Source organism: Mastomys coucha, unplaced genomic scaffold (genome assembly GCF_008632895.1).
Source record: "Mastomys coucha isolate ucsf_1 unplaced genomic scaffold, UCSF_Mcou_1 pScaffold3, whole genome shotgun sequence".
In the NCBI taxonomy this organism is placed as follows: Eukaryota; Metazoa; Chordata; class Mammalia; order Rodentia; family Muridae; genus Mastomys; species Mastomys coucha.
In genome coordinates this window covers 27,261,291-27,275,125 of record NW_022196909.1, presented here as the reverse complement: position 1 = coordinate 27,275,125, position 13,835 = coordinate 27,261,291, and the positions used below count along the sequence as shown (strand labels likewise).

Below are 13,835 nucleotides of genomic sequence, written 5' to 3'. Positions count from 1 at the left end.
AGGAGTCCCTGAATGGTGGCACAGCAGAGCTGCACACCAGGAATGCTCAGCAGCCCAGCTATGTGGCTATTACTCATTGTCCCCACTTCATGAATGAGGAACATAGACTTTAAGAAGATAAGGGGGTTTTAATGCAAAACCACAAATTAGTAGCAGCATCAGGATTTGAATTCATGTATCTGTGTCTAAAGCAGTTGCTAGCCACCTCTTTGGCATTCTATGTCTGCATTTTACTCAGGTTCTTGGAATCTTTAAAGCTTCATTTTAACTGAAAGATAAAACACACATGGAGGAAAAAGTTTTCAAATAATATCTGTCTTTGGGTTTCCCTGCACTAAACTTGTAACAATGTTCTTCGCCAGACTTCTTAGATACTGTTGGAATTTTCAGAACAGGTTGCTCAATTCTAGCTTCTAATTTGGGAGGTTATGAGAGAAGGGGAGGGGGGAGAGAAGAGAGAGAGAGAGAGAGAGAGAGAGAGAGAGAGAGAGAGAGAGAGAGAAACTGAGAGAAAGGAGATTGCTAGGATCACCCAGTCAAGCAGCAATAAAGACTCATACTTACCCACTTATGGAAACTTGGTAGTCATATATCCCGAGGAATCCATATTCTGGAAACATGGATCAAAGGAGATAGGCAGGCAGTTTTCTGTACCAAGAACAGGACGAGTCCAGGACCATCTTTTGTGCTAAGACAACAGAGCTGTTTCAGCACCATGGTCAGGGCCACGCTTAAGGCTTCCGGAGCTAAGGAGTCTCTAAGGAAAATTAGTTAGGTAGTGATGGTACAAGGATCGACTTGGACTAGGCAAGCCCAAGATGTGATGCATCACATCAGAAGCAGATGTGATGGTCAGGACCTGGAAGTGGGCCTTAGAAGTCAGGTGGAGCAAGACACAAGGGAACCCTGGGGAAATAGCTGGACCCAAAGATGCCCAACTGCTTGTTCCCCAACTCTCTTCTGTCCCCGTCCCTCTTCTGTCTAAGAGCAGAGAGTAAAGAGCGCCAAATCGCTACACTCAAGTCAGGATCCCAGGTCTGGTTTCTCCCATAGTCACCAAATGACAATGGACCTTCTGGGATCCACGTTCCCGTGAGTGAGGGCATGCATCTTACCCTGCACATTGGCATCAGGAGGGTGCCCAAGATGGATGCCTAGCCTCAACTCATCTACAATCCATCCCTGTATCTGACTCCTTGAAGACGGGGCAGGCAGGTCAGCAAATGCTGGCTCCTGCTTTTTTTCCTTGAGCATTTGTTGCCAGAATTTTGAAGTTGGGGTATAGTGGGGAAGAGGAAATCAAGAGAAAAAAAAATCACATAAATGGAATTAGATTTGTTTGGTATTTATTCTGTAAACAACCCCATTCCATGCTTTCCTATACCATCCTTGGTGCTAGGGACTTAAGGGTGTGATTTTTTTCTTACACCGTTTCTGATAGAAATGTAGGTGGGGTAACTGGGAGCTGTAACTTCATTCTTTGTAAGTGTAGCCTTTTCTCAGGCTGCCAGACATCTAGTGAGTACCCACTCACTAGTTTTTAGAAACTGTCTTTAACTTCCATTTTGATTTAGCTAAGGCTTGGCGACTTGTCCAAGGTCACACAGCACGGCAGCCCAAAAGGGTAGGGTCCTCTCAGCCCTGCCTGCTTTTGTGCCAGCCCAGTGGCCTGGCTCCCAGACATTAGCATTCCAACAGCTTTGCTTTGTCCGAAAACCAAGGCCCGCTGGGGGTTGGGGGGGAAGGGGGATGGGGGCAGGGCACCATAAATCTACCTGCTTGTGTGTGCTAAAGGGGTTGAGGTGGGGGTTGAGCCCAAGATTCATGTGCAGTTCTTCTGGGAGCTAGGCATGGGCTCTGACAAAAAAAAAAAAAAAAAAAAAAAAAAAACTAGACAGGAGGAAGAGGATTCACTCTGTCTAAGAGCTCTTCCTGACAGGACTTGGAATCTTATCAGGGTTCCTGGGAGCTGGGTACTGATGGATCCCAGATCACAGGACCAACCAGAGGCCAGCCAGGGGAGCTCCCAGCAGATACACTGAGTTTTAAAGGCTGCAAAATATCAGATGTCCAGAGTGGCGAGAGGCAGGGGAGTGTATTTGCCTGTATTTCCAAAGAAGCACAGGCTGACTCACCTATCCAAAGCATGGAACCCTGAATTTTGCAGGCATTTGAATCAAACCTTAAACTTTCATCCGCCCCTCCTGACTTGAACAGTTCAGATGGCTCTGGAGTCAGATCCACCCCCAACTCTAGTTAACAGCTGAGCCCGGGGTGGGGGGTAGGGGTTAAATTGTACCTGTGTACATCCATGGGGCAGAATATGGGTCTGTGTGTGTGTTCGTCCACTTCCATTAGCGAGTGCTTGGAAAATCTGAGAGCGTGGACAGTGGATGCGCCTCAGCCTCCTCTATTGTTCAGATCCTATCTAGTTTCAGGCAAGCTCCTACCCACTCTAGAGAAAGGCTACTTTCCAAGTCTGATACAGCAAAGGTGATCTTTCTGCTTAAGCAATCCTCCATAGTTGAGTTCCCCTTCCCAAGGACATCCTTGGGTAAGCCTTCTGCAGTCCAAGCCCGGGTAGCTGCCTCACCCTCCACCTGTGGCTGATTCTCAAGCAGCAACAATGTTACTTTGGCCTTGACTGATTTTGTCTCTCTGCACACTCCTGTCCTAGAAGGCCGGAAACATTCCTGCTTTTCAAAGATTTGCCTATACCCCTCCCCCCAGTGCCCATCACGTAGCTGGCTTGATCTGCTGACACCTGCCCCCGGGGCAGTGCCCCAGGTGGAAAGTTGGCTGTTGTCGAGGTTTCCAATAACCCATTAATCTCCCCCCTCCCAGATTAAAGACACCAACCGAAACAACTGCTCTGTTCATACGCTTGTTTGCAGTCTCCCCTTCCCGCCCCCGCAACCTCTGTCCTTGATAAGGAAGACAGCTTATCCCTGAGCTTCCTTTAGGGATTTGGGAATAGAGAAACCGTTCAGATTGGGGGCGGGGAGAGAAAGACACCAGAGGCCTCAGCATCAGAGCCTGAGAAACTGGCACTCTGTAAACTCCAGCACAGAGGCAAGCTGTACACAGATCAATCACTGGCAGCAACCCACGTGGGTGGGTTGGCTTCTCTTTCTTCCTCCTTTGGGTTGATCCCTGGGGATCTGCTTTCCATTGTCTTGGCCCCAAGAAACAAGCTGTGCAATAGCTCAGCACAGCTTCCCGGGGAGAATCCCATTCCATGCCTTAGTCCTCTCGAAGTGTCTTCTAGACAGCTAGCTTCCAGTGGTGCAGTGAGCCAGTCTCTCTAGAGACTGCCAGAGAGCTAGAGAGAGCAAAGCCATTCTGTCCACAGCATAGGTTTCTCTAGGGGTATAGAGATCCCAGCTGGGATCCACTCCCTTCTCGGCTAAACCGTTTGAAAAGACTGTTTTCTAGAGCCTGGTCAGCAAAATGTGTCTTAGGGGTAGAGTCTTGCTGGGTGTCTACATACCTTAGGGGAGGGGATCCCTGCGGGTGGTGTTTCTAGGGACTCCTATTGCAAAGTCTTTTCCTAAGGGCACTGTAGTTCTAAATCCAAGCAGGTGTGTGTGTGTGGGGGGGGGTTTATAAAATCACTAGCCCCAGTTAAGAGATTTGCCTTTCTTCTGAACTGCTGTTGGAAACAGGCAAGTCCAATAGAGAAAACAAGGGGCCCAGACTAATGACTTCATATTCTCTGCCAACAGTCCGCCCCGCCTCCAGCCCCGCACCCAAGGCAGAGGTCCCAGACTCCCTAGAATATCCTCACCACCCTTGGCTCTGGGGAGTAGAATTACCCTAGACCTCCCCGCCCTGGCTGTCACCCTCCTCCCCTTCTCTCCACACAATGGAGTCACCTTGCTGAAGATTCTCTGACAGTTCATCTTTTATTCGTTAGCTCAAAATCTCAATCACCAGTCCTTGATACTCTTATGTACAAAATATAAACTCTCCTACTACGAAATAACATCAATAAATACAAATGTGTAAAAATGGGACAGGTGGCATATAATTTACCATAACAAAATTCATTTCAAAAGGCATTATATCATTTACAAACTGATCTCTTTCTCTCTCTCTTTTTTTTCTTTTTTAGGGAGACAAGCAGTGCTTCAGGAACCCGTCCCCGAAGCTCACACTTCAGACACAGGTGACAAGCTGGAGAGATGCTCTAGCCATAGGCTAGGGCTTTCGGGTTTACAGCCCGGTCTCCCCTGGGAGGCGGGGAGAGTAAGGACTCGAAAAGTGCAGAAGAAGGAGGAAGATCACCTTCGTGGATTAAGGCAGAATGGAGAAGCTCGAAAACCCTGGATGTTAACGGGCAGTAAAGAGGATGCGCATCCTCTGTGGACCAAGAGCTGAGTGGAGGAGCCAGTGAGGTAAGACGCAACACTGGATTAGGTCACCCTGGAAAAAGTAATGGTCGGAGGCCGGCAGATTGGCAGATTTGAACAGCGGGCAGACTCACCAGGAAGTATGGGAGTCTACGACTAGGTAAGTGCTACCCCTCTCAAATGCTTGGAGCAGGAATTTGAGGTGGCACTGAGGAGGGCTAAGAGAAGAGCAGCCTCCAATGTCCGCTGTGTGTGCGCAGCAGCAAGGGTACCGTGAGAAACCTGGTTAAACCCAGTGAGTGGGCCAGGGATTCGACTAGTGAAAGCTAGAAGGGGTAGAGATGCTTGAGGGCTTCCACTAGCTCCCACTTCAGATGGCTCTGACCCCCTCCCTTTCCACCAGCACCCACTACCCAGAGAGCCAGGCAGGTCTCTTCACAAGAAGTCTGAGAACACCAGGGCGCCCGGGAGCAGACAAGATGGGGAGCTGGGCACCTGCAGGCCAGGGAATTCCTCCAATGAGGCCGTGGGGCTCAGGCTACCAGCTTGGGAGACTGGGGAGTAGATAGAGCCCCAGTCCCCATTGGAGCCACCTCCTGGGCTACCCAGCTCCCCACAGGACACAGAAGGCTCCGGGCCGTAGAAGCTGTGGTCCGCTATGCGCAGCGTCTGAGTCAGTGCCCAGATGTAGTTGTGGGCGAAGCGCAGGGTCTCGATCTTTGTAAGTTTGGCGTCATCCGGGAAGGTGGGCAGGACACCGCGCAGAGCATCCAGCGCCGAGTTAAGGTTGTGCATACGATTGCGCTCCCGATCATTGGCTTTCTTGCGCCGGCTTCGTCGCTGCTTGCTCAGTGCCAACTCGCTCTTGGGCCTGTTGCGCCCTCCTCGCTGGGCACGGAGCTTCCTCGAGGTCCCTCGGCAGTCACCCGCTTCTGCTTCGGAGCAGTCCCTCGCTATGAGAGCGGGGCTAGGAGGGGTGGAATTGGAACTCAGCACTTCATGGTCCGAGGCTCCAGGAAAAGGTTGCTGGGTCTCTCGAGGCACTTGGAGGGTGGGCGCATCCAAGGGATGAGGCGCCATCCTGCGGTTGAGAAAAAATGGAAGGGGTGTATGTGTGATAGCCTCTAACTTAGAGGTCACTCCACGAGGAACCAGAGTAACCCATCCCCCGCGTCCCTCATCCACCCTTTGGAGTTTCCTAATTGTTACCTAGTTCTCCGGGCTCAAAAGAATAGAGAGCAGCGGGTCGGTCAGTGTCAAGCAGCAGTGGCTAGCTGAGCCTCTCTGCTCCCTCCGAAGTTCTGCTGAACTGCAGGCGCCCTCGCCTGGAGGAAATTGCGTCTGGAAGCGCCAGAGAAGCTCCAAAGAGGAGGTCCTCAGGCCACTGCTGCAGTGGTGAGACCCAGAGGGATTTCTGAGCTGCAAGTGGTGTGTCCCTCTGGCACGCTTTATCTGCTCTGGCCCCGGGGCCAGGAGCGTGCCTGCCCGGCGGCTGCCTGCGCCACGGGCCAATCAGCAGCGGGGGCCCAGGGGCTGCGCCACGCGAGCCTGCTCCTCCTCCCCAGCCCCCACCCGCGGAGCACAGCTGGATTCCGGACAAAGGGCAGGGGTCGGGGGGAGGGGAGCAGCGCTCTGTTTGTTCCCCCACTCCACGCCTCCCCCATCGCGGGCTCAGTCCCAGCAACTCTCGGTTCCTCAAAGAGCCTCGCCCAGCCAGAAGAGTCCTGTCTGGCTCGGGTCTGGCCGCCGCGGGAGACTCTGGCTTTTTCCTCTTTCTCTTTGGCATCTGTCCAGACCCTCTCTTGGTAGCATGAAGGAGGTTTGGGGGTGCCTGTAAGGAAGGCCTCTCTGCTTTGAGTATGACACATGGGGACTTTTGGCTCAGAGAGGGAAGCGCCTTGTCTAAACCAACCAGCGGATCTAGGAGTCAAGTGTCTTGGCCGGCAGCTGTGAGGAGCGACCATTAGTGCTAAGTGCTATCCAGCTCTCCGCCACTATGGGTTGGGTCAGGAAATGTGGGTGCAACCATGTTTCACAAACCCTTTCCATCCAGGGACGGAGGACAGAGTGACCAGAGAAAGCCCCTGCTCAAGTCCTTTCTATCCAGAAACCATCGCTTGGCGGGTGCCCCGGCCCAACACCACCTTGAGATCCAACCCCCCAACCCCCAGACCAGACCTTGAACCCCCCGCCATAGTCCTCATCCGAGACATCAGCTTCCATTCAGGAGGCCAGGACGGTTGTAGAGGGAGGGCAGAGGGGCCATCCCATCACGCCCCGCCCCACCATGGACAGTATCAGGAGGGCCTGACCCCAGAGGCAGGTGATAAGAAGAGGTCAAGGAGGGACTTGTTCTCCGCTAGCCTTTTTTGTCCTTTTCAATGCCTTTGGTGTGTAGGCCCTGGGAGAAAAGCGGATCTACTTTCTGCCCCCTTTAGTGCCCCGGTCCAATCACAGACCAGAGAGGACCAGCAGCTTCACCTAGCCCTACCCCCTCCCACTCCCTCCCTCTCCATCACTCCCGAACTGAGGGTGAGCACAGGTCAGGGAGACTTCTGGTTTGTCCCTCTTAAAGCTGTCTGGAAATCTTTCCTGCGAGCCTTAAGACATTGTCTGTCCTTTCCTCCCTGCAGACCCGCCCCTCTTGTCCCCCGCCTCGGACACCCCGTGGTCTTCTGTTTCGGGTCACTCAGGGTGAGGGGTTGTGGCTTCCGCTGATCTCTCTCTCTCTCTCTCTTTCTCTCTCTCTCTCTCCCTCCCTCCCTCTCTCTCTCTCTCTCCTCCTCCCTCTCTCTCTCTCTCTCCTATACTCCCCTTTGCTTTCTAGTCAGGATGTGCATGGGAGGAAGCTGTGGCTGGGAGTTAAGACTCCAGGCAGTAACTCAATGCTTTCTAGTATGTTCTCTAACTTCGAAGCTCCCAGATATTGTAGAAGGGGCCATACCCTGGCTGGGAGACTAAGGGCGCAGAGTCAGGGTCGAGGTAGCGTGCGGCTTGGCTCTAGGATGACCACTGGCCGCCTGGGCTGCTGGGAAGAGGAGGGAGCAGTACAAAATCCCCTGGGCAGAGGACGTTTTGCCTGGCACTCAGGAGGGGAGGTTGGAGGATTCGGTGGGGGCGTGGCCCTCTCCCTAAAATGATCCCGAGTGAGGAGGGAATTCCTTCCCCGCAGCAGAGAAATTGAATCTGGAGGCAAGGCTAGACCTTCCTGTGAGCTGGGTCCTCAGGTTCTATCTCCTGCTAGTAGGTCTTCCTTTAGGTCATGCCTTGCTTCAAGCATGTCTTCTGGTCCCAGGAATGGAGACGTCAGGCCCCTTTTACAGATGGAGAAGCCGAGTCCCCAGAAGGAAGTGACTTGCCCAAGGTCACAGGGCAAATCATATCAGAACAATGAAGAATTCAAAGCCTAAGACTCTGAGACCTAGATTTTTCTCCCCTTGGATGGCATGATTTGCTTGGGGGGGGGGGGAAGAATGAGAGCCTCCCCTCCAAATGCATAGAATAGAGGCTGTTCTGAGTCTTTGAAAACTGGCAGGATCAGATTAGTGAAGACTAATGACTTGCCCTCCTAGCCAGAGGAAGCCAGCATCAGACATGCTAGGCTTTTCTGCTTTTCTGTCCCAGACTACAGCTCAGCTTCAGTTATTTCTCTGAAAAGGAGAACCTGGGAAAGTCATATAAAAGGCATCCCCCCAACCCAGGGCTCTAAAACCCAACCCGGCTCCGTGGGGAGGAACCCAGGTTGTAAGGGACGCAAGCCACCTTGGGACTCGCTGGGTCTCAGAAGAGTAGCTTACACCTGTAGCTCTCATCTGCCCCTAGACTTGAAAATGGGACTGATTGGGTCCTACCCCTTGAGTCTAATGGGCTTTGGCTAGAACGCAGAACTTCCAGAGCCAGAAAGAATTCTGGGGAGGCTCTAGCCAAAGTTTCTTAATAGGCAGAGACCATTTTGGAGTTCTTGTGCAGGCTTCCCAACATCTCTCCGGCTCAGGGCCCTTCTGCGCTTGTAGGAGAGGCTGCTAGAAGCCGCCTTGCGTAAAAAGCAGAGTGAGGAGCGCACAGCGCTGTCTGAAAAATGCCCAAACTCCCTGCCGTTCTTCATTTAGCCAGGAGGCCAAGCTGAATGCCCAGGAGGCTCAGAAGTTTAGAGATTCAGGATCCACACCCTCTCCCTTAGCTGCAGGGGACCCACAGACCCGTCTGCAAAGTTAATCCCTGAGCCTCCGGAGGTGGAGGCCGAGGCGCAGCGCAGTGCGCACCAATTGTGCTTGTAAAATAGCCCTCTGCGTCCGCCCCCAGGACAGCCTGTTCTTACAGTGAGGGGTCATCTATCCACCGCCTCTGAGCCTCCAAGACCCCTGCGCCCTTCCACCTTGTTAGACCTAGGCTTGCCTGGAGGTTTGAGGGGGTCCTAAGAGAGAGGCGACAGCCTGGAGATGCCGGGCAGTTTGGTATAGAGGGTTAGGCAGCGGCTGGCCCTAGCGCCTTGCCGTTGGGAGGGGGTAAAGCTAGCATGGCTTGGGGGCTCTTTGAGGATCGAGCAAGGAGGGGGGCTCCCATGGGAGCTGAATAGCTAATGGCTTGCCAGAGGAGGGGGGCTTCTTTCTCTCGCCTTCACTTTGGCCCTGAAAGAGAGGAAGACAAAAATCTGGCGAGCGAGGCTGCCGGGACCGAGACTGGCCACTTCAAACAGCCCTTCAAACAAAAGGAGACGACGAAAAGAAAGCCCCACCTGTCTCCAGTGTTTGCTAAAATAATAATAAATAGATTTCGTTTAATAAATAATTACAAGAGATTGTAAAGCGGGGTACTTTGGAAAACATCTCTGGCGGGAGCCTGCACAGCCAGCCATCACCTGCTCCTAAGGCGAGCAACTTTATTGTTAAGCCTCCCCCCCAACTAGTTCGCCTCTGATAAACTCTCCTTAGTCGTCACAATGACTGTTTACTCATAGTTAGCACAATATTACCTTTGCCGTGATAAACCCGGAGGAGGGGAGACCTGGCCCCTGGCCCCTGGGCACACCTGTCCTAGAAGCTGACACATGGATTTGGCACTGAGCGGGCCTCCCCCCCGGGGGCCCTGCCCCCGTGTACATTGGCCCAATTGCTACTCATTTATAACAGGTTGGCTGCAAGGCCTATCTCGATCCTATTTGTCTTCTTTTATTGAAAGCATATGGTCTCCAGGGGCTCACCAACCCCATATTTCATCTGCCAGGAGCTGGGGCGCTTCCGCTGGCTCCTGCTGCCCAGCGCATTGCTCCCCACCCAACGGCTGCTGCGCCAGCTGAGAGCGTGGTAGAGGTTGGGTGGGGACAGATAAGGCGAGCTGCTCACTGGCTTTAGGAGAGGGGCCATTCCCTTAGTGACTCCCCCCTCCGGGGGCCCTGGGAGCTCGTGCGCTCTTGAATGAGTGGCTGGTTCCTTTTCTTGGGTAGGTGAGAGGGCGCCATATGCTACCCCACAGAGCGCACGAGGGAGCTTCGGCCCAGGGAGTCCTCGAACAAAGGGAGGAGAGAGGCTGGGACGCTCTGGAGCACCGGAGGTCTTTATTTCCAGATCCCCCGCTTCTGCCAGGAGCCGCCTCCCCCCGGGCGCCCACAGCTCTCGCCCGCCGCAGAGCCAGGAAACAAAGTGTCCACATTATTGCTGTCGCCCAGCCGCGCCTGTCAATGCTTGAAAAGGTGCCTTGCGCATCCAGACACCTGTTGAACCAGGGCCTCTTCTCAGCGCCTTCTCCAGTTCTGTGTTGGGGCAGGAGCTACAGGGGAGTGGGAGGCGGGAGGAGGGACAGATACAGTGATTTGTGGCGACATATGTTGGGCAGCTCGCGTGTTTTCCTCGCAGGCGCACGCGCACCCTCACTCCCATACCCACCCTGCGAGAAGGAGCAGCTGCTTGCCTCACCTTCTCCTGACATAATACCTGGGCCGGGCGCGGGCGCTTTGGCCTCGCCTTTGAGATTCCAGCTCTCCTCCACCCTCTCTGTCTTCCGCTCCCGACGCCCCAATCTTAGCAGCTTTACTCTAGGACTTTATTGTCAGCTTTAACAGATGTACATTTGTTCCCAGCGCCTGGTCCCAAACACACAAACACACACACACACACATACACACGTGCAAGCATCCACAGAAACTGCAACTGGGGACACAGATGCGGAGCGCACATGCCCATATGTCTCCTAGTCTGCCTGGGTTGGGAAAATAAACAGACTGCGTGATTCTCTCTGCCCAAAAACAAACAAGGGAAGCCAGAGGAGATGGGAGGCCACCTCTAAGCATCACCAAGTTGGTGCCTACCCTTTTATGAAGCGCTCAAGCCAAGTGAGCGCTTGGAGAAGGGCTCAGGATGCCCACCTTATGGCTGCCTGGATAGGGACCTCCAGCTGCTTGGGAAGGGGCCTGCAGGGTCTGAATTCTAGCCCTCTCCAGACTCTGGGTTCTGACGACCATCTGGGCTCATCATACCTCTCGAAACTGTTACTTTTCCGCGAGGTTGGTGCAAGTTTTCAGATCTGGGCTAGGTGACAAAATACAGTGCTGTGCGTGTTTGTACATGTGCGCAATGCATGCGTATGTTCGTGCGCGCATGTGCGTGGGCGTAATGCTGGACAGTAAATCTGGTTCTGCCTCTGTCTCTAGCCACGATGGACATAGCACTACATCGCTTCATCTCTGTGGGCTTCTACTGGTTTCCTAGCTACTAAAGGAAGAGGTTATGGGGGAAATACTTTGACATTTCCTTCCACACAAAGCTTAGAAGTCTTAGATATCAACGGCCCCCCTCACCCAACACATCCAGTCTACCTTTCACTGTCTGTACTTCTGGCCACTGGCTTTATCAGCAGATTTGAGGACTAGAGACACAGTGGTCGGGGTTGCAGGCACAAGTTTGACACTGGTGTTTAGAAAGCCATCCTTGACCCCCAGCTTCCGGCCTTTGGCACGCATGTAACACCCGGACCACTCCATGGCTGTATCTCCTGATGCCAGACTTCCTGACCTCCATTTCTTCCAGTTGGGTGGTAGATATAATTCTTGGGTGCTTCCCCAATCTGTTTCTGGAGAAAAGTATGCTGGTTCCTTTCAGTGTGAGCATGGATCTGTTCTTCTTACTAGCTGGATCTAGTACTTAAAGCATACCAGTAAAGAACTTGTTAGAAAAAGCTGAGCTCATCAGCTAAGAACACACTGGCTGCTTCTTCAGACATCCTGGGGTTCAGTCCCAACATTCATGTTATACAACTGTTCGTGTCTATTTCATGGAGAGGCGGTGTGACGCCCTCTTCTGGCCTCAGCGGGTACTGCATGCATGTGGTGAGTAGCTGTCCATGCTGTCAAAACATCCACACACGTAAAACAATACAATTAAAAAAAAAAATTACAGCCAATTCTTGGTTTTTTCCAGTATTAAAGCAGCAGGCTGAGATGCAGCAGAGCTTCCTACTCAATACATAGTAACATTCCTATCCATACCGCTCAGACTTAGTAACAGTACCATTCCTACCATCCAGTGCTAAGTAACGGTACTATTTATATGGAATTTTAAGGGAGGCAGATCACCTTCTTTGTGGCTCATATAATCAGTTAAGGCCAAAGTGCCCCAGACTGGAAGGAAGCTCTGTCTGTATCCATTCCAGCTGGCCAACAGGGAAATTTTCACTGTGTGGCTTTCCTGACCCCCACCTACTGCCTGCATCCAGGATCTCCATCTCTCCACCCTGTGGGGCCTTTTGGAGGCGCGCAAGTCTCCATTGGAGTTTTATGGGCACAGGAATGGAAGAGGTTTTGAACAATAATAAATAATGAAGCTTCCTCTTCCTAGGGGTTCTAGAGCTTCTTCTTCTTCTTCTTCTTCTTCTTCTTCTTCTTCTTCTTCTTCTTCTTCTTCTTCTTCTTCTCCTCCTCCTCCTCCTCCTCCTCCTCCTCCTCCTCCTCCTCCTCCTCCTCCTCCTCCTCCTCCTCCTCCTCCTTCTTCTTCTTTTTCTTTTGAGACAGGGTTTCTCTGTGTAGCCCTGGCTGTCCTGGAACTCACTCTGTGGACCAAGCTGGCCTCGAACTCAGAAATCCGCCTGCCTCTGCCTCCCAAGTGCTGGGATCAAAGGCGTGCGCCACCACCACCCAGCTTGTTCTCGAGCTTCTTGACCCCATCAGTATGCTGAAGGAGTGGTTCTCCACTTGGGGGTCACGACCCTTTGAAGGTCAAATGACCACCTCACAGGAGTTGCCTGACTGTCAGAAATACCATATACTTACATTACAGTTCACAGCAGTAGCAAAATCATAGTTATGAGGTAGCAACAAGAAATAGTTTTACGGTTGAGGGGCACCACCACATGAGGAACTGTATTAAAGAACCGCAGGTTCTGAAGGTTGAGAGCCACTGCTCTGGAGTCTGGAGAAAGGACAGGATTTTCACGATGCCAAGAATGGGGGCTTCTTTGACTCCCCCATCTTTGGCATGGCTTCTCTTTCATCTGTGCTAAGCAAGGATTCTACGGCTCTCGTACCAGCCCTCTGTTTTTCTGTTTTTAATTTTGAGACAAGGGCTTAGTAAGTTATCCAGACTGGCTTTGAACTTGTGGTCTTTCTGCCTCTCCCTCCTACATACAGCCAGGAGGCTGCCTATTTCTGTACATTATCCCTAGGCTTGATCTCAAATCTGTGCCCCATCCATCTTCGCTCTGTATTATACACTGGGTCCTGCTTCTGAGAATATAATACAAACCAATCCTTCTTAGATCCTGGCTGGAGAACAGCAAGGACAGGAGGTGAAGGCTAATACATGAAACCACCTGACGCTCTGTGCAGTTGATGCATCCATTCTTTTTCACGGGAAACCAATACCTGGCTCCGAGACACCCACTCCTCCATAGGACTTGACTGACTTTGACGGCTGCATTTTACAGACCCATGGATAGAAAGAGCAGTCTGCACAGGAAGCTACAAATCAAGTCTTATCAATGTGCAGGCATCGAGGGGTGCCTTGGGTGAATTGGTTGCATGTTCCTTCTGTCCCATAAATGTTTATGAAGTGTCATTATGAGAAGGTGGTGACCAGCTGTTCCCCCAGGTTCCAGGAATTAGATCTAAGGAAAATGGCTTGGATTAGACAAAGAAGGGATAGGAGCTCTCTTGGCAGACAGGCCATTCTCAGCAGACGAGGAGGGTGAGAGTCCTCTGTACAAAAGGTAAGGACATCATCCCTGACTTGAAATGACTGTGTGATCTCCTTAGAGGAGGGACAATAGAGAAGCCTCAGATCTCCTATCTCCTTCTACGACATCATGAGCATAGAGTTAGGGGAACTGTTCAGTTACACAGACTACACATTGAGAAGCCCCCCGTTATACAGACTGCACACCAAGAAGCCCTGACATTGGGAAGTGTCTAAACAAGCTGGACACAGCTAAGGGACACTTGTTTATCTGCTACAATAGCTCTGTGAGGTCTGGGGAAACTCCCCAGCAGTCAAGGCA

At 52.2% G+C, this 13,835-nt stretch overlaps 1 protein-coding gene across 1 annotated transcript; it reads right to left on the bottom strand.

Moving 5' to 3' along the window:
- Nucleotides 1-4,787: 4,787 nt before the first annotated feature.
- Neurog3 (neurogenin 3) lies at nucleotides 4,788-5,432 on the bottom strand. The gene has a single exon (XM_031348478.1). It carries the CDS (start codon nucleotides 5,430-5,432, stop codon nucleotides 4,788-4,790), a length of 645 nt encoding a protein of 214 aa, XP_031204338.1.
- Nucleotides 5,433-13,835: the final 8,403 nt, after the last annotated feature.